The 27,122-nt window shown below is 41.5% G+C and overlaps 1 protein-coding gene and 1 long non-coding RNA gene across 4 annotated transcripts in view; both read right to left on the bottom strand.

The window, feature by feature from the left end:
* Positions 1 to 970: 970 nt before the first annotated feature.
* On the bottom strand, positions 971 to 10,473 carry LOC310672095. Its single transcript, XR_014508393.1, has 2 exons — positions 5,754 to 10,473; positions 971 to 5,539 (listed from the first exon to the last, which is right to left on the bottom strand). It is a non-coding gene; the product is annotated as an uncharacterized lncRNA (long non-coding RNA).
* A 2,127-nt stretch (positions 10,474 to 12,600) lies between these two features.
* The window catches only part of RASGEF1C (RasGEF domain family member 1C), an 82,872-nt gene continuing 68,350 nt past the window's right edge, over positions 12,601 to 27,122 (bottom strand). For 2 of the 3 annotated variants that reach the window (XM_083428695.1, XM_083428693.1), the window contains exons 8-14: positions 26,725 to 26,827; positions 26,425 to 26,504; positions 25,141 to 25,236; positions 18,882 to 18,977; positions 17,949 to 18,072; positions 16,106 to 16,178; positions 12,601 to 14,850 (exon numbers count right to left, since the gene is read on the bottom strand). In XM_083428695.1, coding sequence (XP_083284821.1) covers positions 14,826 to 14,850; positions 16,106 to 16,178; positions 17,949 to 18,072; positions 18,882 to 18,977; positions 25,141 to 25,236; positions 26,425 to 26,504; positions 26,725 to 26,827 — 597 coding nt within the window. In that variant the 3' untranslated portion in view covers positions 12,601 to 14,825. The other variant, XM_083428694.1, reaches the window with a different exon arrangement.

Here is a 27,122-nt window from a genome sequence, read left to right as displayed (position 1 = left end):
CTCTGCCCTGGTCCTTTCTGCTGCTGCACTAAGCAAACCATGGCAGTTTGTGGTTAGTGCGGCAAGAGCTTAAGCACAACTCCCAGTCCAGGGGTTATTGCATGGCAGCAAAAAGCACCAGGTTGCTTCCAGCAGTCTACAAGTTCACATGATCTCCACTAAGCCACAGCTGTGTAAAAAGAAAAGTTGGATATCAGGCTTGTTGCTATACAGTGGTACCTTGGGTTACATACGCTTCAGGTTACAGACTCCGCTAACCCAGAAATATTACCTCAGGTTAAGAACTTTGCTTCAGGATGGGAACAGAAATTGTGCAGCGGTGGTGCAGTGGCAGCAGGAGGCCCCATTAGCTAAAGTGGTGCTTCAGGTTAAGAACAGTTTCAGGTTAAGAATGGACCTCCGGAATGAATTAAGTACTTAACCCGAGGTACCACTGTATTTCACTGTGAGAATAAGATGTGTAAAATAGCTACTGAAAAAAACTGATACAGTAAGCACCTGCTATATAAGGACTACCATTATTTTTATTTATTACATTTGTATTTATTACATTTGTGTCTTTCCTCCAAGTAGCATACATAGTTCTTTCCCTCCCCATTTAATCCCATCACCCCTAAGAGGTGGGTTAGGCTGAGAGTAAGTGCCTGGCCCAAGGTCACCCCAGTGAGCTTCGTGTCTGAGTGGGAACTTGAACCCTGGTCTTCCAGGTCCTAGTCAGACACCCTAACCACTATGCCATGCTTCCCATGCTTCAACCAAATGCATCCCCTTAACTATTTAGAACAGAAGTAAGGAAAAGAATAGTTGTATTATAAGACCTGGGAAAGGGCAATAAAATGATTCAGGAGTTGGAGGTACCTTTCCTATAAAGATGAGGTATAGGAAACTGCTTCTGTGTACTGCATAGCAGGGGAAAACAATTACCAAGAATAAAAATACGTACACACTGAAGAAAGACAAAAGTCTGGACTAACCACATGTCAATGTTTTTAATCTTACACCCACATTACAAAATTTAGAAATCATAGACAGTTCAGGCAAACTGTTAAAACACAGTATAAATTAGGCTTGTAATACAAATTCTGTACATAGGTAAATTAGCTTGTATGTGACTGACAAAAGGGTTTCATAACAATCTCACCACAGTAGTATAAAAAAGCATGGGTAGGAGATGAATACTGAAAACAAGAATGCCGCATGGGATGGCTTCATCTCCAACAGCTATCATCTACTTATGACCATGCTTTTTTGTAGTATTAATGAAAGGCAGGGTAAGTATATCACCATTAACATTTTGTAAAGATATGTACAACCACAAAACAACAACAGCCTTCCCCACCCCCACCCCAAGTACCCTACTGTTTGTCTGCCAATGGGGTCAAAATATTGGTAATAATTTGAGAACTTCAAATAACAAAGCAAGTCACAATATGAAGAGAGCTGTTTCTGAAAACACAAATTACCAATTGGGAGGGATGGTATATCTACACATTATTCATGCTTACATATTTGGGGAACTGCTTAAGTGTTTGTATATTCTACTTTTCCATTGCTTTATGTTCTTAGCTTTTAAAATGGTTTGTCTTTATAGATTATTTCCTATTAGTTTAGTTAGCAGGTTGAATTCAGACCAAGTTTGTGTTATGATATGGCAGCCTACTGTTTTTAAAAAAGGGAATATTAATCAGATCTCAAAAGAACATGCCCAAACCCCTTAGGGATGCCTAAAATAGCTCTTTGGATCCTCTCTGAAATTTGAAATGAATAGGAATGCATCTAAGGCTAGAATTCTAACTCCCTGACCCCTTGCTGCTGGAGGTTAGGATGTAACAGAGTTCTCCATCCACTGGCTGGGGTGTGTTGTTTTGTGTCTGTATCTGTCAGTAGTGATGACCTGGCAGGAGCTCCCGAAATGGGAGATTCCAATCCACTCCTCAGAGAGGGGCTCAATCTGGGTTCCTCAGGTGTGCCAGCCTGGAGTTAACATGGCAAAATGGGGGAAAATACCTCCAGCATCCATCCTGGTCAGCACTTGCGGACAGGGCTTCAGATACAATGGTCAAATTTGTGGCTCCATTCCTCCCTTTTGCTCCCAGACAGGGCTGTGGATTGCTCTATAAATTCTACTATAAAGAGCAATTCATACAGTAGGCAAAATTGCGGTGAACTCCCCCCCCCCCACTATACTACTACAGATTCTGATGCTTCAGTGTTCCCGCTACTGCCTCCACAATAGCATGCCAGAGAGAAAGCTAGGCAACGTGCTCCCCTAAGCATGCTAGTTTTGTACATGCCAGAATTTTATATCTGAGAGCAGACATGGAATCCCCCACCAACAGTGGTACAAACCTGGAAAAGCTTTACCACGTGATTCTGCTGCATTTATAAGCTAGTCCTAGAGCAGCAATGGCAAATCCTGTGAAATGTTTGAAGGTAAACAGAGCGGACACACATTTGAAACTGCAAGGCATGAACCTGGCATTCTGAAATGCAGAAACTCTTTTAGAATTTTTGACATGCAGTTTTGCAGTGATTTCCCTCCTGTCTATTAAGTCTTTGATCCATGGCAAGTTACTAAGGATGCAGTAGTAAGAATAATGGCTGGGAGCCCAAGGGCGCCGTGTGCAACGTGAAGGTGCAGCCGTTTGTGCTGCTGCTTCAAAGATTCTCCAAACTTGAGGAGCAGATTTTTGAGAGACACGTGGGGCAGAAGTGCAAAGCTGCCAACCTCCCCCCCCCCCCAAAAAAAACCCCAGTGTTCAAGCAGAACACTGCATACAGTCCTAGTTGCAGGATTAAACACCGCAATAGCTTTGGAATTTGTTGGTACAATTTCATATGAGCAAATTCAGGTACTTTGTTTCTCACACTCAGTATTCATAAAAATAAAATTGATTTTATGTATGGTTACATTGTTTTCTATCTTCCTGTATAAAGCAAGGTGGTTTGCAGGGAAGCAAGATGTTTTAACATGCTCCTAAGTTTCCAAAGGCATTTGTTATTGCAACAAGGTCATGTCTATAAAATATAACAAGTGTATAATTAAGGGTTATACACAAATAAATGAAATGTTTGAAATTTGCAGATTTCTGCACAACTATGTTCTCTGGATGGAAGCTGTTCCCAAGCATTTGTCTTATGCCCCAGTCCTAGTTACTTGGAAAGCTGCCCAATCCAAAATGAGTTTACATTTGCAACCTTAATTATGTATTGTAGACCATGATCTAGAATCCTGCGCTGGGCTTTCTGCTGGACAAAATAGGTGCTGGATTTCCTACCTTAAAAAACGGCTTGTGAATAGCAGAATCAGAACTCGTTCACTTTCAACGAGTCCTTTCTGCATCTTCCAAGTAAACATGATTTGAAAACACACACACACACCGCTTAGCACAGGTTCAAATTACAACATAACGCGTTGTTTGGCACATCATCAAGCCTTGACAGTTTTTGTAGTGGAATAAATGAGAACAGGTTTCTTTGGCGGTGAGTGGGATCTGTCTTGCCTAAATAATAAGCAACTTTTCCAGTTATCATATCTGACGTCAAGAGATTATTATTCAAGAGATAATTATTATCCGAAAGTTGCCCAAAGGTTTTTTTGAAGTGCTATATGTGCTGCTCTGCTGGCTGCTCTGCTGGCAGACAGTGAGACCTACAAACACTTCTGCAGTTGGAGGCGCATCTGCAGTAAGTTCTGGTGTTCCACCAGTTTGGGCCCAAAACAGGACTTCCCAGGGCAGATTTGTTCAGAACCAAGGACCATAAATGGCCTTGTTCCCTTATCACCTCCCCCTGAAAATGTGCTGTAAACTATGCCAACACTGGAGGTGGCACAGTAGATTGGGGTGTGTGTGAGAAAAATCATTATATATTATGTAACCAGAAAAGCACTCACTGTGGTCACAGCGAGCCCACAGGGTTTAGGAAGTGGGGGTATTACCACTAATCTGCCATCTACCACTGTTAGTGGCAGCACCAGAGAGAGCTAGAATTATTGGAAAACATTGTAAATGACTTTTTATAAAAATAGCCATAGCTATTGTAAAAGCCTAACATATGCTGTTTTTAAAAAAACAAAAACCACACATATTCTCAGCAGGTCCAGCTGCTATTCTAAAATTAACTATGGTCCTTTATCTAGCTTCTAGGGACAAATCTTCTATAGCAATGCAACCCAATGGGTATTGTATGCTGCCAGTTAAGTAGATCTGAATTCTAATGTGCATTTTTACTTGTTTATACTAAAATGCAGTACCTAAGGGCCAAATAATTCTGTGTATAGCCAACATGGTGTGAGAGGATTTCCACTTTCTCAAGGGAAGTTCCCTTCCTCTCCTCATCCTTTACCACCCCCATCTGCCCTAGACAGTCTCCCAATGCAAATCTAGGGGGAGGGGAAAGGAAAGTCCTGTTGTGCACATCAACACATCAATTGAGTTTTCCAGTTTCACTCCTTGAAAGTGAAGTGATATATGAAGATAACAAGGATTGCTATACTAAGAATATATGTGTGTACATGGGAGACAACCGCTTAAGTTTAAAGTTTCTTTGAAAATATATCCTTTAGCTGCTTGCTTACCAAAACAGGTAAGCTGATTTTCAACTGAAATAACATCTTGCTCATCCAGGTTTTGTGTGTCTGTAGTAGCAGCTTCAAGTTTCAAAGATATTTCTGCTTTTGCATAAGGTTCTCCCTGGTTAGCACATAGCTTTCTGAGACTGTGGTTTAAGAGTTGAAGACTGCCAGGGAATAAGTCCCACTCATAATAACTTCCCACCCCTGGAAGTAGCCACATATGGGTCTGCAGTATAAATCCTTTACACTTGTAATTTTAGGAAACATCTGGAAACATCTGCTGAGTTAACAGTTTGTACCTTTGGGAGAGTACAGTTGGTTCATACGTAATATACAAACCATGAGCCACTAGCATAGCTAGGGCAGTGGGGTGCAACTGGGCAGCTACTTAGTGTGGGAGCAGCCCTTACCATGGCAGGGGGGGAGCTGCAGTGTGCCAGAACCACGTGTCTCTCCTGGGAGTAACACGGGGGCTTAGGTGCCTGCAGGTACCATGCCACCCGAAAAGGCGGCGTGGGGCCCGTGTCCGCCTGCCACTTCTCCTGGGGGGGGGGGGAGGTGGCGGGTGATTCCATGCAGGTTCCAGCTGCCACCAGGTGGTGCTACATGAGCGAGCTTTGTGTTTGTGCGTTGCTTCTTTCATTTCCAAAGACATTTTTAAAATAATCATTTTATATTATTTGGTTATGTATCGTTTACTGTTCTAGGCAATGGCACCCTCCCTGTGGAACGCCCTCCCATCAGATGTCAAGGAGGTAAATAACGATAGAGCTTTTAGAACACATCTGAAGGCAGCCCTATATCAGGAAGTTTTTTTAATGTTTGATGTTTTATTGTTTTTATGTGTGTTGGAAGCCACCCAGAGTGGCTGAGGCAACCCAGTAAAGTCGGTGAGTTATAAATAATAATAATAATAAATAATTATTATTATAAATCCAAAGTGGCAAACTGCTTGTGCTTGCCCTGAATACAATATTTCAGGTTGAAGTAGCTTCAGGTTGAGCATTTTCGGGTTGCACTCCGCGGCGACCCGGAAGCAATGGAGCGCGTTACTTCTGGGTTTCGCCGCTCGCGCATGCACAGACACTCAAAATGACGTCATGTGCATGCGTGGAAGCAGCGAATCGTGACCTGTGGACGGGGCTGCGGAACGGATCCTGTTCGCATCCAGAGGTACCACCGTACTAGGATTATAGCCAGGGTTTGATTCCTGGATACAATCATGGTTTGCACAGTAAACACGCACCATATTTTGCCAGTTCAGAGTAATAGCATACTACCATTTGTTTCAATATGGGAAATAACAAGCTCCTCTGAGTGTGTAAGTGAAAAAAGGAGCATGTCAGCACAGGGCTTGCTCCTGTAGCATCAAACCTTGGTTTAGCGTTTTAGATTACCTATAAGGTAATCGAAAATATGCTTCAGTTTCTGTTTTAATTAAAAACGAGCCGCATACTGGAGTTTCAAAACTAAGAAAAACAGCTGTTTCATATGCATGGACCATGGACTGTCCTTGGCTCACAGTGAATATTAACAATAGCTAGCACTGTTCTGATAAAGCCATGAAAGCTTTGTTCCAAGGTTGCACTACATCCCCAAGAAACTGCATTTGTATATCTGAAAACATTTACTCTGCTCTCCATCCCAATGGCATATGATGCAAATTACTAGTAGGTTCTTGCTAGTATGGCAACTTATTTCATGACAGTAGCACTGACACTGAAAAATTGTCTCCTGTCTGGGATTCTGATCATTCAGTTTTTGAATATTTTAATGATTTCTAAGCTAGGTAATTAGGGGTTGTGGATGGCGCTGTGGTCTAAACCACAGAGCCTCGGGCTTGCCAATCAGAAGGTCAGCGGTTCGAATCCCCACAACGGGGTGAGCTCCCGTTGCTCGGTCCCTGCTCCTGCCAACCTAGCAGTTCGAAAGGACATCAAAGTGCAAGTAGTTAAATAGGTACCACTCTGGCAGGAAGGTAAACAGCGTTTCCATGCGCTGCTCTGGTTCGCCAGAAGTGGCTTAGTCATGCTGGCCACATGACCCGGAAGCTGTATGCCGGCTCCCTCGGCCAGTAAAGCAAGATGAGCGCCGCAACCCCAGAGTCATCTGCGACTGAACCTAATGGTCAGGGGTCCCTTTACCTTTTTAAGCTAGGTAATTATATTAACCCCTTGTTTTTCTGGTTATAGTTGTATGATTAGCAAAAATACAAGAATTACTGCCAACAGTTATATCAGCATTACTCAGCCTCAGCATGCTTTAAAAGAAACCAGGACAGGGCACTTCTGGCAACTGTTTCCTTTTAGGTAGAAATACATTTCTTTGCCAGCTCCTGTGGGATAGTTTAGAATCTAATCAATAATAGTCTTTTATATTACAGTGAGTTGTAGCTAAGTGGTAAGTGCTTTGCATCCAGAAGGCCCTTACCAGTATCTCCAGGTAGGACTGGGAGATTCCTGTCTGAAAGCCTAGAAGGCTGGTCCGATGTCCCAGTGCTGTGAATCCCTATTACTTATTTTGTGGTAACATTCTCTTTAGTTTCTTATTGATGGGAGTCTTAAGATGGAACACCAGGGGGACGGGGGGAGAGAGAATATCCTGCTCTAGTTAAAACATATATAAACCACTGGCCTATTTTTGTTTCTTGAACAAATCTATATCCAATACAGACTTAGGCAAATGTAACAATTCCCATCTCTTTAATATTGTTATAATAAAGTGTTACCATTAAATGTAAAAAGGGAGGGGGAGATGGAGGTCCCATCCACTCTTGTGTGGTTCTACTCACATGCAACAGCTAAATGCAGCATGAGTAGATAAACCAGGGCCTTTAGGTCTACTGAGATTTTGACCCAAATAACAGATTACTGGGGTTATCATAGTTGTTTCTGATGAGCTCTAGGTGAATTATTTCAATTACCTCTCTCTCTTCCTCCTCTCACCTCAACTCCCCCACCAACATCCTTTTGTGCTAAACAAAAGGATTTATGCCAATGCTCTCTGAAAGGATTTGTATAATATATTCATGTGATATTTCTGGAGAATAATTTGCTTTGCTCCTCACACGTAGCAGCCACAGAGGGAGTTGTCACAAGCGCAGTTAATGGAATTAAACATCAGCAGCAGTTCTCAGCTGGCTACTGAGAGGTTAGGTCAGCCACAGCATGCTTTAAAATGGACCAGGACATGGGTGCTATGAGCTACTCTTTTAGCTTCTGTCAACTAAAATGATGGGGGGAAATGTCTTTACCATCTACTGTGGAATAGTTTTAGGTAATCTATCACTTTAAAGAGCTGGTAAATATGACAAGTCTTTTGGAAAATTCCATTTCCCAAATCACTCATTCAGTGAGGTACTCCAGGTGCTGGGCTATTATATGTACTGGAGCTGCTTCGGTGAATGCTTGCAGGTGCTAAGTGGAGCTGCAGAATGTCAATGTCACCAAGTGACAAGTCAGCTTCCTCTTTTCGGGTGGCTGCTTTGCGGGCGGGAACCCGGGTCCTCACAGCAACCTAGCAGTGGGCAGAGTATTGCAGCCCATGCCAGTAGGAACCCCAGCCGCCAATCGGGTTTGCCTGGGGGCGTGGCTATGGCTGCTTAAATTGCAGTGTGGCCAGGAAAGCAGCCTGCTTTGCATCCTTTCTTGGGATCTCCCAGTGCACCCACCCTCTTTTCTTGCGTTGATTGACTTTGACCTTGCTATGACTTATGTTGGTTGCCTGGTTGTTGGGGCCAGGTAGGAATTTTTCCACTTGGCAAAATTGGCTCTAGCCATTTGGTTTTCGCCTACCTAGTAGCAATCGTCACAACTTTGTAAGGTTAGGTATTGGGTAAGCTTTATTATGGGAGGGGAGGTTGTTCCTCTGTCTGCCCCTCCACGTTAAGGGTATCCCATTAAAGGGATCCGGGGGTGTGGTTCCTGTCCGAAGCCTGGGCGTGGGCTAGGGTCATGCCACAACCCCAACGGTGACCCTGGGGGTGCTCTTAATTTATGTACATCATAGGGCTCCCCCTTCCAGTGGTTGACCCTTAAGAGACTTCCTGCAGTCGGGCAGGAGTCAGGATATAGTCTTGCTTCACCCAATTGCCTTTGCCACATCTGTAACCAATAAAGTTGTGGTCTTATTTATCCTATTAACCCAATATACTTGTGTTTGTGTATTTATTCCGGAGGGGACTGCGGGGCCCGGGGCCTTGCCACACAATCTCTAGTCTCAAGGACAATGGAGAGTTTGCTACCACTTTCCTGCTGTACTTACTGTAGGTTACTGTGCAGAGCCCTAGTAACAGTCTGATAGCTGGCAGACACAATAGGGATTACAAAATATCTTATTCCATCCATATTCTGAGCCAAGAAAGTTAAAATATGTTTACTTAAAATAAATTGTGCATATCAACAGTATATGCAAATTTGGCTAGTTTTACATAAGTGTGGTTAACTTTTTGTGAAGTTTTACATTTCCCCCCCTGGAGTTTTGGTTGCAGAGAAAGAGTGGCGTAAGGGAAGGAAGTTGGCGGGTAAATTAATATGAGATATTGTTCTTAAATAAAATGTATCCTTTTGTTGGGTGCGGAGTAACAAAACAAGGCACAGAAGCTCATTCCATCCTAACCTTACAGCAGGGATGGGGCTTCTAAGATGTTGTGGGACTCCAACTCCCAGAATCCCTGACCATTGGTCATGCTGGCTGGGGCTGATGGGAGTTGAAATCCAACAACATCTAGAAGCCAAATATTCCTTATCCCTGCCATAGAGACTCTTGTTGACTGCACATGCACACTTTCAAATATATTTTTACAACTATTAAAGCTAAACTTGATTAAAACCAAAGCACTCCTAGAAGTTTTGTTTTTTTTAAAGGAATCTAAGCTCTTCGCAGATACCTGATGTACAATTCTTAGATTGTTTGCAGTTATGTTCAAGCCAGATAGACTTTAAACAAACAAACTGCTGGATAGATAAGGGCTGTTCTGTAGTGATGTGGAACATCACCACAGGAAGCCAATTCAATAAACAGTGAAGAGAAAGCCCTGCTCAATTTTTCTAGTGCTGTGAGCCTTATGTGAATTTTCAGCTGCCTTCAGTGTTAAAAAGGTGCTTAACAGCACATTTGAGAAATAAGGCCACTTATTCAAATATATGGCTTTGTTTTATATCTTCACAATCTATAGTTGCGGTTCAACGTGTGACAATTTTACCTTCCAGTAAGATGCCCTGATATTAAGATCAGCTGGAGTTGCAGAATTCTTTTCAGACAACATACCAAATACTCTTGTATGATTTATTGTTAGGGAATTACTACAATTCTAGGACTATCTGCACCAGCGTGCAAGTACTTAGGAGCAGAAAGATTAAGAGCTATGCCTTTCAAATATCAGACAATATGTTGTTGCCTCAGGCAGATGTACAAGCACACCCGTTTTGGATCAGAGCGTACATCATCTTTCCAGAGTGCTATTCTACATGGTTGGGAATTCGGTTTTACTTCCTACAGACATATCTGCTATGGACCACTGAAAACAAATTAGAATTTTCACTTTTAAAACGCAGGATCATCATTCACCACTTCCACATAATGTTAGCCATTATAGTCATAAACAGGCAATTTAAAAGATGCATGTACTTAAGCGAATGGCCATTTAGAGAATGCACATATGGCTCTGATTGTTATTCATGAATACATTCTAGAACGGGTTGGAATCTACGGAGTCTACACAGAAACCATTTTGGGACTGATTTCATACAGAAGGCTGTTAAGCTGAAAAGGACCTCTTTTCATCAGCACATATTCAAATGTTAATAGCCAACTCTTTAGGAATATCAAAACTGGCTCTGGTTTTATCATCCTGGTTATCAGATAGCCTCCCTAAAAACATACCCCCAAGAACAGCCAATAAAGTTTTTAGGTTTTTTCTGGGTGGGGGTGGGGGGGGGTGAGTAATCCAGGCTCAACTGGACTTCGTTTTCAACTTCTTGTTCCCCTGTAACATCAGTGCAGCCAAACTGGTCAATGTGTAATGCTGCAACTAGAGAGTGCAGATGTAATGCCCAACGAGCAGCCATAACATTTGCTTCATAGAATCATACAACTGGAGTCCACCTGCTAACCTCTTGGTCCATGCAGGAAATCCAAAATTCGATCAGTCCCAACAGACTTCTGTCTGAAGACTTCAACGACTAGAGAGAGGCCACTGCTTTCCTTGGCAATTGATTCCATTGTCAAACTGCTCTTACCATTAAGGAATTTCTCCTAATGCTCAACAAAAATCTGCCATCCTGTAATTTAAGCCTACTTGCTCTAGTTCAGTCTTCTTCTGCCTTCTTCTGTGGGACAGTCTTTCAGATATTTGAGGAGTACTATCAAGTCCTCCCTCTGCATTCTCTTTTCCTGGCTAAACATACTGAATGGAACTCAATATAACGTTTTTCTCCCTGCGTGTAGTTCTGAGCCAATTTTGGGATGTGTGGAGGGCAGGCAGGGAGAGTGGAGGGAAGGGAGCTCCATTGCACAAGTGGAAGTCCTTGCACAGGGCTTCTGCTGCCAGGCTGGCTAGGTGAATCCTGCCCATTCCGTTCCTACACCTTTGACCCTCCTCTGAACCAATTTGAAATGTCCAGAATTGGTCACAATGTTCCAGATTACGTCTCCCTGTTAGTACATAATAAAATGAAACTGTTACTTCTATGACTTGGAAACTGTTGGTTCTACATAATGGTGTGCAAACAGACTTCCAAGGTCCACCCCGTTTCCCCACAACCCTTCATACCCTAAATTTACTCCCTAACCCTCTGCAGCAGATCTGGAGGGTACACAAGGGGCTGCAAGGACAACAAGAAGAAAAGGAAACCCCATTGTGCAAGCCGAAGTCAACTTTTGATTTACTGCAGTCCCAGGATTCTTTTCACATGTACTGCGGCCAAACCATGTGTCTCTCGCCTTACACCTTGGCATGATTTCCCTCCACCCTCAGCCAATTGGAGGATTTTAGCATTTTTCTTACCTGGATTTCTTTTTGTTAAGGTCAAACCAGCTTCCCATTCTATCCAGGTCATTTTGCATTTAAATCCTGTCTTCTGAAGCAATCTCTCCCAGTTTTGCGTCATCTGCAAATTTGTTAAGGATAGCCCCCACCTGAATCCAGAGGTGGCTAACCTGTGCCCCTTCAGGTGCTGAACTCAAAACTCGATTGCCCATGGTCATAGATGATGGGAGCTGTAGTTTGTCAACATCTGGAGAACAAAAGATTATCCACCTCTGATCTAAATCATTGGTAAAGATGCTAAAGAGTACTGGATCCAGGATGAAGCACCACGGCGCTCCACTTTAAAACCCTCCAGTTTGATGAATAACACTGATGAGCACTCTTTGAGTAGTTTTCTAGCCAGCTCTGAATCTACTTGACAGTATTATCATCTAGCCCACAATTAACCAGTTTGCCAATCAAAATACCACGGGGGACTTTGCCAAATGCTTTGTTAAATCACATCCACTATGTTTCCACAACCCATTACACTAGTTAGCCAATGAAAAAGAGGAAGATAAGATTAGTTGGGCAGAATTTATTATTGACAAATCAATTCTGGCTTCTGCTAATCACTGCTTATCAAGATGCTTACAGACTGGCTGCTTCACATTCTGTTTGTCAAGGGTACTGCTGAGACCACCCCTCTGGTTCATTCCTGGTAGGGAACTCAATAAGAAATGCAACCAAGGATTCCAGCAATACAACACCCTTTATTAACTTTACTGCAGCATCTTCTCTAGTACCAAAGGCCAGGTTCCCCCCTTTTGAAGATTAAGACAACCTTTGCCCTTTCTCCAGTCCTACAGCAACTCACCTGTTCTCTAAGGTTTCACAGAGTCGGGTCTCTTACCTCCAAGCCAGATGCTGAAAACCATTACGGAAAGAGACCTCAATAGATTCAACAGTGGGTCTAAACACTGCAGCTCTCATGCAACAGCCACCCAAAACAACTTCTACATTGTGGCACTCTATGCAAAAAATGTAAACTTTGTTAAAAAACAAAAAACCTTACCACATAGTGGTACTGATCACACAAATCAAGCTAGTATATAGACACTTGCCTGGTTGTCTGTGACAAATAAGAATCTGCCAAGGTGACCAGGCAATGAAACTTACAAAATATTTCCCCTTCTCTCTTTCTTTTTTGTCCAGTCTCTTTTAGGCTACAAGTAATTCACATAGGGAGGGTGGGCGGGCAGGCAAGCATACATTTTTATGAGCTAGTAACTTATTTGTAAAAGACTGGCATAAAGCGTTTTCAAGCCAGCATTAGCTGCCATGATACAAGATGTCACTGTAGAACACAAATAACAAGGGAGTGTATAAACAGGCTTTTCAAGAAGTGATAACACAAGTCCCTGTAGATGCAGTCATTGAGTTGCATTTCAGAGGTTAGGACTGCCTCATTTAAAAGAAAGCACCAGTGTCAGCTTCTGAGCAGCCCCAGAGGAAGCCTCATGTGGGTAAACACTCAGAGCTTGAAATCAACAGTCTAGCTAAGTTACTGTTCAAACACATCCTGGTGTCTAATGCTTGTTCAGTAGAGTGTCTGTTTCATCCTTGATCGTTACGCTAAAAGCTTACATGTGGTTGGAAACAGAGGTGGTTCTTGTGGATTGTACCAGCTGCCACTACATGTGAGAAGTAATGTGTGGCAATCAATTGTTCACAGGATACACCCAACTTCTATTTTCCTTCCAGCTTTTTGTTTTGTTTTGTTGTTGAGATGGAAGAATCCTGAAATTTGGCTGTACCGTGAATGCATTGATATGCACCTAAAGATGAGTGTCAGTTATCTTTTTTTATATGTAGTGAGCACATTTCATTCCAAGACCAAATTTACAACATGTACAGTGTGGTTGTTGACATCTGAACTGGTAATCCTGTTACAAAAACAGCCTCAGTTACTAAGTGAAGGCTTGCACACCTCCCCATAGTTCTATACAGTTAGTGACAAAAGATATGAGTTTCACTTCCATCCTATTACTTATATTTACCGTAAATTATTAAAAAGAGTTATGTTACATCTGTTTTACATGAAAGTACAATAACTAAGCAATTATGACTTGGCATTTGTATTATGCAGCAGCTTCCTGATCTCTATTGAACAACACAATAGATGGCAAACTGTTCACGTAGAGGGAGAGCAGTGACCATAAAGAGGAGAATTATAAAATAAGAAACCAACCTTATGAACAGTGTGTAGACAATTCTTTTACCAAAGTGCAACATTTCATGGAGTAAAAAGTGTTCTCTCAAATGCACTGGAAAAAGAGCCCCAACGTCTAGTAATTCCCCCTCTCAAATATTGTTTGCCTTAGACATGAAGACAAAATGAGCAGGCAAAAGGAAAATAACTGTTAGAGCCCTTAACAGATTAATCTCCCATCAATTGTCAATGAGGTAAGGCCCCTTTGAAGACTATTCTCTGAGTCATCAGTCAACAGAACTAGAGAATATGCTACATGCTTTATACAGAGGTAAGTATGACTGAAAGCCATTGACTTCATCAGAACAGCTTAGCAGTTGACTGTAAGGAAATAATAATAATAATGATATACACCCCAAACATAAGGAGAAATAATGAATGTTCACAGCTCATATGCTTCTGTATTATTATTTTTTTAAAAAGGGAAGCGTTTGCATGGATTTTCCCGTACTGATGTGGCTTTGTATTAAGTCTTTTATCTCCTGCCATCAGAATATTGTTCACTGAGGCTGAAAGCTGTAGAGGAAAAAACAAGGTTTTCCTCCCCCTTATGTAGCAAGTGGCCAGATTAATGCTGTGTTTAGCATGATACACTTTTGACAGCTCTTGGAGAGTTATTGTCCAATACACCCTGCTTCAGAGATACACACCCTGTACCTTTCCAGTGAAAATCTTTTGTGTTTGCAGCATCATGGCTCTCCGTGCCATTTGCTCTTCCTTCAGAGGCAAGTGTAAACAGCGAGAAGAACTCTGTTCTGGTACAGCCATGAAGAAGCCACCTCCTGGCCTTTTGCTGTTCGAGAGTAGCTAGAAAACATCATTGTGCGTGCAGTAAAAATACACCTCTGAATCCAGTGAACCACAAATAGTCCAAAATGCACACAAAAATAAAGAATAAAATCTCATAAATCCCAAATAGGCATCTTTGGAATCAGTAGTGCAAAGTAGTTTTGCTGATTTTTGTTTGTTTGTTTGTTTGTTTGTCCTACTGCAATTATAGATCTTTAGCTTCAAGTCTTTCCTAAGATAGTTGTCCTGCAAAGGAGAAACGTGAGAATAGGTAAAAGAGCAAGAAAGTTAGTGTGACAGAGAGTAATTCAGAATAGCCATGTTTTCTGTTCTGCACTGAATAGATGACTGGCTATGTCAAATGCCCAAGGGAAGTAACAGGAGCAAAGGAGAAACTCAAATGGTGTAGCCCTTACCTCAGGAGAACCCCCAAAATACACTGCTGGGGCACATATTAAACAAGATGCTTTGCTGTCCAAGCAATAGAGGAAACTGTCACTCTCCATGTTACCACTTTTCTTACTCACATTTTGATATATTAGCAAATGTTTCTAAGACACAAAGACATGCATCTTCCAGCTATTTCCGTCCATGTATTGTGAGGACACATTTAGGAAAGATAAGTGGCCACAAACAGCATTTTCAGTCTTAAAATTTGTCTTACTGTAGCAGTAAGAAGAAACTGAAAAGTGAAGTTTTTTGTATTTATGCTTTCTAACGAAGTCATATTATGAGCATTGCTATGCACTTTTTAAAAAAGGTAAAAGTCCTGACCCTTCAATCTAATTCAGCTTGTTCATTCTAGAATCAGTATGTCACAGCAGAGTGGCTCCCATTTAACTAAGTCATCCTCTAAAAGCTAGGCTTCATGTGATGTGCCCTTTTATTCTATTGTCGGGGTTGGAAACTAGCAGAGATATCTCTATGGTATAAGCGACACCAACAACTCCAGCAGCATAATGCAACATAATCACTGGTAACAATTGGGTGGAAGAGAATACTTAAGGGTTCTCAAGTGTTGGAGACTTAGTTCAAAGGTCAATCTGAACCCAAGCAGCCATGATTGTGTTCTGGCCATTAGTGTACTTTTAAGCAAAAGTAAGTATCTTATGGTATTACTGCCTTTGAGCCAAGCTACACACACAAGTGCGTGTCACAGTAGTATGCCCTCCTTCCTCCACTTCTCCAGTATCAGTTGCCCCTTCCCAAAAGGGTTCTCCATTAAAAGGAGTCATCCATTACATGTCTGTGTGTATGTGTATGTGTTCACAGAAACAAAATTATACAGTTGGAAGGGACCACAAGAGTCATCTAGTCCAACCCCCTGCAATGCAGAAATCTTTTGCCTAACTTGGGGCTCGAACCCACAACCCTGAGATTAAAGAGTCTCATGTTCTGCTAGCTGAGCTATGTGTGCAAACTCCAGTAGCCGCCCTCTCTATGCCCATATCTACCTATTTCCACTTCAGAAGATCATGATCCAACATAAATGAAATAATACCTCAAGGTTTTCCACCTCTCTTTTTCAGTTTGGTTTTCCGGACTTTCACTTTCATAGGAAGCCAGGTACAAACCTAAAAAAAAGGAAGTTTTAAAAGGCAACATTCCTTATTGAGACGATCAGTAGCCCACAAGGTAGCATTCTAATCAAACAAGGAGGTTTATGTTTCTTAGGTAAGCTGACACTCATCTGCACATTTAGTGGGACTCACATCTGAGTAAGCATGCACAGGATCAAGCAACACATGCTCAAAGTGCTTAAATACCTGTAACTACAGTTTAAATTTATTGGTGATTGAGGCCAGCATGAATGGAGATACAGATGTGCATCTGGATCTTCATCCCCATACCTATTCAAATGTTAATTGACTGAATTGGCCGCAAACAGCTTCTACTAAAGAGGAAAAGATGTGCATCTTCATTCAGACCAACCACTTGTTAGCGCAACCGGTACTGGACCATATCAGTGTATGTATCATCACGGGTGATAACTACACATATAATGTGTAAAAGGTTCTTCTACAACAGGACTGGGGAACTCCAGGTGGTGCTGGACTACAACTCCCAACATCCCTGAACATTGGCCATGCTCACTGGGGCTGATGGGAGTTGGGGTCCAACACTATGTAGAAGGTCGCAGCTCTGCTGAAATGAGAAGTAGCATCAACCAAGAGAAATAGTGTGCAAAGCAATCTTAATTGGGCAAAGGGACTGGCCAAAAGTCTGACATGGAACACAGGAGGAACCAGTCTGGTTAGGAGAGTCAGCTTGGGCTGTGGAGGCTCCAGCCAAGAGCCCCTGGAACTTGTGGATTATATCTGGGCTGCCTGGTTTATTCCTAGACTCTCTGGCAGCCTCAGAAGTCTTACCAGACCTGCTTTCTCCTTACCAACCTGTGGGCTTCACCTTCCTGGAATCAATACTTAAACAAGTTAGAGTTCCTGTCTTGGACTCTAATAGCAGATCTTCTGAAATGCCTTTGGCTGTTCCAGAAGACTCTGAGCACTGCCAGAGTTACGCTCTTCTTGTTTCCTTTTTATAGAGCTCACGATAATTATTATATAGATATATGTTAGCTTGGGCAGCTGTTGCTTGTGCAGCTTGGACATAATTTTTCCTTGCTACATTCTAAATTCATGTGTGGCCAGTGAAGTCTCAGCTGTCCTGTTTGATTAATGTGGATGAGTTTTAAAGACTGCTCTTTAAAAATCAAAAAAGTTCAGAAGCAATCTAAAAGTCAGTGAAGCCTATGGGCATGTCTAGGCAAAGCTAGCAAATTCAGCCCTTATCTCCGATGCTGATGATAATGGGATACGACTGATTTAACCCATTAGGAGACGGCAGAGAGCAACATGATAGATTGGATGGGTAGGAAGAGAAGTCAGACAAAAACTCATTTGCAAATGGGTATGATTAATTACATGATGAAAGAACTGAATTGAAAGGGTTCTCCCCCTTCAAGCACATATTAAGAGGTAACTAGATCTCTGCTGTGAGCTGAGCTCTGCTTTCCCTGCCTACAGCCATCACAAACTCAGAGAGAGATAGACTGGTTGACTTATAGGGAACAGTAACTCTGTCTTTGAATGCTTTCAGCAATGACATTCAGAACTGCCCCTCATAGTATGACTGTCAGGCCTGTTTCTCTGTGAGCACTGCATGCTACGAGCAAGATGCCTTGTCAAAAAAGTTATGGAAACAATCAAGGCCCAGATAATCATTCTTATATTGTAGACAATGGATCTGTGCGATGACACATTTTGAAAATCATATTTTATCAAGAACTATGGAACAATGCTAGTAGTGAACCACTATAGCATTTGTCAAAAAAAGGAATTTCTTACCATCTTCAGTAAAGATGGGCGCAGTATGTAAATAGTGGATGATGTTATCATCTCGCTCAAATGGACATTCTACTTGTTTCCATGTTATAAATTCACCTACTTGCTTAGCCAGTTCCAGGAATTTCTGTAAGGATTGGGGAAGAAAAAGTCTAGGTAAACGGAATTTGTGTGTCAGTAAAATTATTTCTGTGGTTTTAACATTCCTCAAAAATGTTAGCTGCTTAATGTGTCTGGTATATTATTTTTAAAAGTTAGGAGCAAGTGGATTGTTTGTCCAGCACAGCTTTCCTTGTGTTTCTCTAACACATGAAAGGAAATGATTGTGCTTTGGTAACTGAATACGAAAGGCAGTATAGAAATATTTTAAAGAATAAAGAAAAGAGTTATGCAGTTGTAATAAAATCTGCATATCTCAGGTAAGCAATGCACACGTCTCACATAATACACAGGCTACTCTTTTCCTCTGCTGCTATTAAACTGTGTTTTAAATAACAGGCATTTCATGCAACACTTGGAATTTAAAATTACAACCGTTTTGGTGGCACTGAATATGAACCAGAAGTTTAATCCCACCAACTGCTCTACGTTTTAAAACATGTAAAACAAAAAAATTAAAATCTCTGAAGGGGGAGATAACTTTTGAGTAGTTTGGGGGGGGGGTTCTGCATGAAAGGGAGTTGGGGAAACCCCCAGTGTGTGCATGGTGTTTCTGCATATGAGCTTTTGGATCATGCCATCTGAAATTGAAAACTCAAGTAAAAAATGTTTAAAGGATTTATATGAAAAAGTCTGCTGGGAATTGTTTGACTTTGGGGGTAATCAAGGGAATATTTTTTTGCTCACGTATGGTTTTTGTTGTACTCAGGAATGTAAGCACAAGGGCTCAAAGAACCTATCAACCACTTGCTTGACAAAGATGTTTGCTGCACTTACTTCAAAGTTGACATGTCCATTTGGAAGGCGGTTGGCACATCCTTCATTCAAAAAGTAAATGTCTTTGATCAGTAGGCTGAAGAAGGGGATCACAATCTGTGAAAAGAATGACATGACTATTATCTTTCGCAGTTCTGTTCTTTATGCATGAAAGAACTGTTCATTCACAAGAAGAAAAGAGAGATTAACTTTTCAGTGTACAGTACTACTCTAATGACGAAATACTAATACTAGTGAGGCCTAGAGGAGATACAAGAGATAACAACCCACAAAATAGCTGTCATGCTGAAGAGATTTTCTATGTGAATTGGCAAAACACAATCTATCTAAGCTTTGTGGAATTAAGGTTTCAGTTTATTACCTATTAATATTTCAGTAACATCGATATTTAACATCATTTTGTTAACATTAACATTTTAATAAGCAAGGTGATTAACTTTCACCAGTGTACAGACAGTAAAGAGGCAAAGAGCACAATGAAGCTGCATAAGCCCTTGATAAAGTGTGCATTAACAATTAAACCCCAATCAAGCCAACATATAGAAAAGTAGATACTCATGACTTAACATGACAAAGGCTCTGATTTAAAGAATTTTCACAGGAGGGAACGAAAGATATGCCGTGAAGTTGGTACCTATCTGCTGGATGTTTCACATTAAGTTTAATCCTCACCTCGTATAAATTTCAAAAGTATCAAACGAAGCAACGTGGATTTACATTGGGTATCTATCTTGTCTTATACCATGTTTGGTATATACCAAAATATACCATATTTATTTTTTATTCAGATTCGGAACTATGCTTAACTTACCAAGTCTGGGGACTATATGGTTTTTCACTATATGGCTTTATGTACTTTTGTTTTAAACTGCTTTGATTTTTTTTACAGTGAAATAGTGGTCTATAAATACTTTTATATATGAAAATAATAGTTGAGTAATATAAACTTAAAACATTAACATAGCTGAATCATAATCTGTGAAATATTCCTCTGCCACTGCCCTTATACTTGACTCTCTTTTTGGGTTTCCCACTGTAGACAGTTTTCTCTCAGATGCTTTATCAGCCAAGGACAGGGCAAAGGTAGATAAGCAAGTCTGCTAGGTTATCCCGCAGAGCAACAATGGTCTATTCATTTCACTATAACTTGACCTGGAGTGTAGCTCGCAAGGGTCTTATAAGGGCAGCTCCTCTTCACTCATAAAACACTGTGCCAGGCTCCCTGAAGAAGATTTAAACTCACATAGCTAGTGAATTCCTGTCTCTCCTACAGGAGCTATAGTTTCTATTAAAGTGAGAATGAATAAGTCAGCTGGGCATATCTTTCAAATATATCCCCAGGTCCTTTGGTAAATGAACTGAACTGTAACTTAAGTACACACTAGAGTACTATAGCCTTGAGGAAAGGTAAGACTCTGGAAAAGTGTAGCAGTAAAGTAGTCATTTGGTTTGGCAACCAATGTCCTCAAGTTATTTATGGTACTGGTGTGCCTGAGCAGTAGGTGCATCGAAAAAAGAAAGCCATTGGGAATCCCAAGAGGGAGTTTGCCCTTGCTGAAGCTAAAATATTCACGAAACAAAAGTAAGTGTATGTTAAAAGGATAATGTAGCTGCTCCTCTCTTGTCACTCTCCCCTATCAAAAGCCAATCTTCATATTGAAAAATTAGCCCTAATGTGGTTCCACTAGTAAGTGAATTGTAACAGGATATAATTATCAGTGCTTCCACAAATTAGGATAATTTGCATACGGTAATTTGCAACACATAATGTTCTGATGCCCTAGAGAATAGCCTAACTTAGCATGTTTACTTTCCTTGTGTTTAGTAAACAAAGCTAGCCTGATTTCTTATTTGCAATTGGCAGCCATTCATTGTTACTAATGACCTTACGACACAGAAAATTGCAGAAAACCAGAGCACTCTGGGGAAAATTCATATCCACATCACTGATGATAATAGGGTCTAAAGTGGCGGTGAATGACTGACTGAAAAAGATCTTGAGGTCATAGTGGATAGTTTGTTGAAAACGTTAACCCAGTTTGTGGCTGGCAGCTGTGAAAAAGGTAAATGCTACGTTAGGGATCATTAGGAAATGGATTGAAGCAAAATCTGCTAATATCATAATGCCATCATGTGCTGCAACCATACTTGGAATACTGTGAGCAGTTCTGATTGCCACACATCAACAAGAATGCTGCATTCTAACCACTTCACACATTGCTTTTCACATGATTTATCTGTATATGTTGCAAGTTGGATTTCTGATATGTATTTTAACCTATTTTGTATTTTCTGGTGCATTTGTGTTCATGTGTGTGTGTAGATGGAAGGTGTGTGAGAGATCATTTTGACGCAGCAGAAATTAGTGCACTGTCACAGGCTGGGCCAAGGGACTGATGAAAGAGTCATCATTAGGCAGATAATTAGGCAGAGCACATAAAGTACCGTATTTTTTGCTCTATAAGACTCACTTTTTCCCTCCTAAAAAGTAAGGGGAAATGTGTGTGCATCTTATGGAGCAAATGCAGGCTGTGCAGCTATCACAGAAGCCAGAACAGCAAGAGGGATTGCTGCTTTTGCTGCGCAGCAATCCCTCTTGCTGTTCTGGCTTCTGGATTCAGAATATTTTTTTTCTTGTTTTCCTCCTCCAAAAACTAGGTGCGTCTTGTGGTCTGGTGCGTCTTATAGAGCAAAAAATACGGTATCCTCAAGCTCTGACCCTCCTATGAACTGCTACATGAAATGGGTTGGTGCAGCTATGCTATATATACTGTCAGGGGCATTACGGGGTGGAGGGGTGGGCCGCCCCGGATGCCATTCCAAAGGGGGGGATGACAAGATGCTGACCCCTGATTGGCGGCACCTCCCGGGGCACGCACCGCTCTCCACATCCCCCCAGGATGCGCACCCCTCCCTGGGCCATGCGCCACGCCCACTGGGATGAACACTGTTCCAGGTACTGGAGCAGGTTGCTTTGCCTCTGCATACTGTTGCTCTTAATCTTTATAGCCGTACATGGCTTAGGCCCGAAATACCTGTTAAGAGTGCCTTCTCTCACATCAGTCAGCCTGTCCACTGAGACAGCCACCTGAGACCTTCCTTCACTACACAATCTGAAGTGTAAAAGTTAAAGGTAAAGGTACCCCTGACCGTTAGGTCCAGTCGCAGACGACTCTGGGGTTGTGGCGTTCATCTCACTTTACTGGTCGAGGGAGCCGGCGTTTGTTCACAGACAGCTTCCGGGTCATGTGGCCAGCATGACTAAGCCACTTCTGGTGAACCAGAGCAGTGCACAAAAACGCCGTTTACCTTCCCGCCGGAGCAGTACCTATTTATCTACTTGCTCTTGACATGCTTTTGAACTGCTGGGCAGGAGCTGGGACTGAGCAACAGGAGCTCACCCCGTCGCAGGGATTTGAACCGCCGACCTTCTGATCAGCAAGCCCTAGGCTCTGTGGTTTAGACCACAGAGCTACCCGCGTCCCTTACAATCTCAAGTGTAATTGCTGGCAACTACACAGAGAGAGCCTCCTCACCTTTGCAATCCCCTCAGGGGGCCTGCCGGGTGCCCTCATTAGGTAAAAAAGTAAAGATAAAGGACCCCTGGACAGTTAAGTCCAGTCAAAGGCAACTATGAGATTCGGCACTCATCTTGCTTCAGGCCGAGGGAATCAGACCCCAACTGCAGAGTGATGCCAGCATTACTGAGCTGGTGCACAACTTCTTTCACCCAACAAAATAGAGCCTTCCAGGGGGTGGGGCTGAGCTGTCCTGGGATCTGCTGGATCCTGAGCCAGACCTGCAGCCATCACATGAAGGCATGGGAGGTGCAGGTTGGTACAGTGATCTGTCTGACCCCCCCCCCCTTTTGGCCCAGCTGCCAACTTTGGCAAGGCAGTAAAAAAAAAAAAGAAGAAGCCCTGCTGAGCTGAGAGGTGTGCATAGAGGTAAAGATTGCTCCCCAACCCTATTTATTATATTGTAGTTTTCTTTATTATTTCTAAATTCAAACCTGCTCTTCAGTGAATATTTCAATCCCGGGGTGGGGTGGGGAATATTATTATTAATAGTAATAAAGATAATATATGGAAAAAATAATATATGGAAATCACGGAATCCATGAAAACAAGTCCAATAAATCACATAAACAAATTAACAATCCCATGATTTAAAAAAAACCTACACTAAGGGCAACAATTAGAATTCCCCACTCACTCCCACTCTGTCTGTCATACAAAGAGGGCCTCACTATTTCTAAATTTCACGTCATTCTCTTCTTTTTTACTATTACTGTATACTTTTTTGTACTTTTCCTTTTTCTTGAGTGTCTTGGAAGTGTAAATACATATTGAAGGGGCACGATATAAATTATGTAAATAAACAATGAATGACTTAAATACAGTATAAACAATTATTTAAAAATCAAGCACAAAGAGTCGTGGAATGTACCCCAGCTTTCAAAAGTAGAAAGCATCAATACACAATGTAAGAATGTCATTTTGGCTTCCCTGTTCAGACGCTATTCTTCTGCATAGCCCTAAATTAAATTCTCCACACAGTTACTTTCTGATAACAGTCCATTGGAATGCATGACACATTGAATGTGTAGTCTACTGTGAGCAGCAGTCACTGTGTCTGCTTCAACGTGCTGAGAATTTGCAAGTCAAATCAGATAGTCAATTAAGGTCTTAAGATATTCATCTCCTGCACTTGCCTGGAAAAAAATCCACTCCATGATGTAATATATACTTCCATTCAAATAACGAATCCTCTGTATGCGTGTAGGTATGCACACTTTCCACAGCAACTCACAACTCAAAGCTGTGTTTTTTAACTTTCAAAAAATATATTCAATCTCTACCTGATTTAATTAATTTAACCTCTGTCTTTCCCCCCATTTCTATTCAAGCATTAAGAAAACTAAGCCCAAGGTGTCAGATTATATTATATACCGGTACTTCAAAAGAAGGAGGGAGGGCTTGGATATATAACCAGCAGTGGACAATATTTATCTTTAAATTAATAGCAATCACATTTCATTTCATTTGACCCAGGGTGAGTAAAAATATTACATTTTTTTTTAAAAAAAAAGAAGAAATGACATTAAGGCTTGGAGAGCAGAATTATAGCTATAGTGGCTGTGGGATTTGAAAACACCAAACCATGATGAGGTGCTGGATTTGATGCATAAACACCTTCTTGGCAACTATCACATTATGCATTCAGTTAAAGGAGGATGTAGTCTTTATCCCTTGCGTTTCCATCTGACTATTAACCTTCTGCTGCCCTTGGTTTTAAAGAGAAACTTTCCCATGTAACCAGCATGAATGACTTCCACAGGAAATGAGATAAGTAATAGAGAAACAGGCTTGCATGGCTATACCTTAGAGACAGACTGCATAAGCATCTTAAAAGTATCAGCTTCTCATTCAAGCATGAATGTGGCTGTCTCATATTCATTTCCTTATTATATATATCCTTCCTTATTATACCTCTTATCATCTCCCTATGGATCTATTTGTTCAGACTAGGGTAAAAGATTCCCCAGTGGTGTGGGCTCTTCCCCACCTCGCTACTTGCAGCTGAGGCAATCAGGGAGCCTATATAATTGCAGAATCTTCATTTCAAAGGACCTGCACCACATTGTCTTGCCTCTGCTCCAGAGGGCTGGGGAACCCTCCAGTGGGGGAATGAGGAATCACTGAGTATTTCTTCCCTCCCTGCTCTACTGATAGAAGACACTGACAGCTGAGCAACAGTTGGATGCAACCTTCAGAATATCACAGTATTTTGCCTCTCATGCAGGGATGCTGAAAAGATGAACAACTATAAAACCAGCCAGTATGGGCTGTGAAAAGAAACAGTTCCAGGGCAGCATGGTGATCTGGAGCAGGTGAAGGAGACACAGGCTGAGTCGCTGCTTGGTCATGGACCTCACCGCATGACTTTGTCCAGTCAATTATCTCTCAGCCTAACCTACCTTTGTTGTTGTAAGGATAATATTGGTGTAGAAGCATGTTTACAGTCATACCTTGGGTTACAGATGCTTCAGGTTGCGTTTTTTGGGTTACAGACCCGCTGAAACCCAGAAGTACCAGAACGGGTTACTTCCAGGCTCACGCATGTGCAGAAGCGCCGAATCACAACCCGCGCGTGCGCAGATGCGCACAGATCACGTTCGCAACCCGAGAGTCCACTGTATTGTGCTGAGCTTCTTGGCAGAAAAATAAGATGATGATAATGATAATAATAAGAATACCTTTTCCCTGTTGCTGTGTGCTGTTAGGGACCGATGTGCAGCTCCCCGCAATGCAGTTCTGTAGTTATAAAAATTACCTGTAGGGTCCATTTGATGCTAGAGAGGAAGAAAACATTGGAAGATCAAAAGATATTTTGAATTGCCTTTGCAGTGCAAAGCTGATGTGGTAAGCAATACAGGTGAACTAGAGAGAAAACTACTCAACACCTCCTTTTCAGGTCAATTTCTATTCATTTATTTTCATCTAGTTTCTTAAGAGTGACCAGTCCGTAACATTTTTGTCATGATAAAAACCCTTCAGTCCTCTAAGAGTGCTTCTAAAGATGCTTCCATATGATGATTTTTGTTGTTGTTGTTAGTGGTCACTACTTATTTTGCTGTTGTTAGGCACAGACAAACACACAGATCACACATGGTTCACCCTAATGGCAGAATATTAAACGGAAACTGCCACTCCTCGATTAATCTGTTTCCGGAGTGCAGAGCAATGCCAGGATTGTACAGTGGTGCGACCATGTAATTACACCAAACACTTATGCATGTGTGTGTGTGTGTGTGTGTGTGTGAACATGCACATACATCTACAAATGAGACAGGCCTACTTCAACTTTGTATGCTGGACAAACTGGCAGTCCACTCGGTTTTTCAAGAGAGAGCCCACTTGTACCAAGACAAGCAAAGCTGTGTGGCAAAAAGGACTGACTGAAGCGGTAACAACAGTTGTATAGTATGTAGAACTTGTTAACTGAATTAAGAAGCACAGGTATACCTGAGGGTTGCTCCTTAAAATGATATTCTGAAAGTACCCTACAGAGAAAATGGCTTCCCTAACTTACATTATCATAGGAACCTCAGCAGTGAGCCTCACAATTGATTCCAAGCAAATACAGACATTTCCAAAATTACCACAGGATAGTCTGATGCGCAATTTCCCCTGCTGACAGATTTCAGGCACTGATTGCCCATAACTTGGTAGCTGTTTGATATATTCTCTGGTTTTAATGCCCGTCAATCCTAGTAGGGTTGCTAGTTAAGTCAAGATAACACCAGAACTCAGTATAGCTCTTAACCATGGCCTGCGCTAAATAGACAAGACTGGAAAAGAATACATTTGTGCACCCATTTGTGGTCTGGACTTTATTCCTAATATTTCTGCTTTTTACTTCTTTACCATCTTTAATTTAATGTGATATGCAAAGCCCATCATATCATTTGGCCCTTGCCTAGCAATATTCAGTTTAAATAAATGCATGAATAGCAAATACGTAATTCTGAACATTTTACCTCAAGGATAAAAAATTTGGCTGTTTTCACTTTTGACCAAGTCTTCTTTAACCTGGAGACTGGACTCATGTTCATACCGGCTGGTGGAAAATAAGAGGAAAAAGAACAGAGGAAGACTTTATTGTTGTGGTTGCTGCTATTGTTGTTGCTGTTACCGTTATTGTTATTGTTACTATTATTACAATTTATTATCCACTCTTCACCCTAAGGTCCCATCCCAGGGCAGGTTACAACATTTAGGAAAGGGAATCCACTTTACATATCCTTAATATAATTCAGAAATGACAATAACACACTTACATATGATTGCCATCAGCGAGTTAAAATTCCCAATGTTGAAGCACTCGCGAGCAACATCAATGAAAAACTCAATGACTTGTGCTCTCTGCTTCTTTTTTGCAGGCTGCAAATAAACAGACAGATAAAACAGCTATGGAAGACAAGTGTAAAAAAAACCCTGGGAGATGTCAGAACACTGTGCCAGACAGAGATGCCCTATTCTACAGTTCAATTGATTTCAAAACAGCTACAAAATCCCATTCAAGCTGTTTGATTAATGACACTCATTGCTGGCAACTTGCAAAATCAAAGATCCTACCAGGGAGAGTGACCAAAGTCTATTATACCTTTAAAAATGTCTTCAAGCAATGACCCAACATTGACACATAAACCTGTACTCTAAAGACTATTAATTCCAC

The sequence above is a fragment of the Podarcis tiliguerta genome (assembly GCF_965153285.1).
Source record: "Podarcis tiliguerta genome assembly, chromosome: 2".
Taxonomy (NCBI): Eukaryota; Metazoa; Chordata; class Lepidosauria; order Squamata; family Lacertidae; genus Podarcis; species Podarcis tiliguerta.
This window is presented reverse-complemented; position numbering and strand designations above follow the sequence as displayed.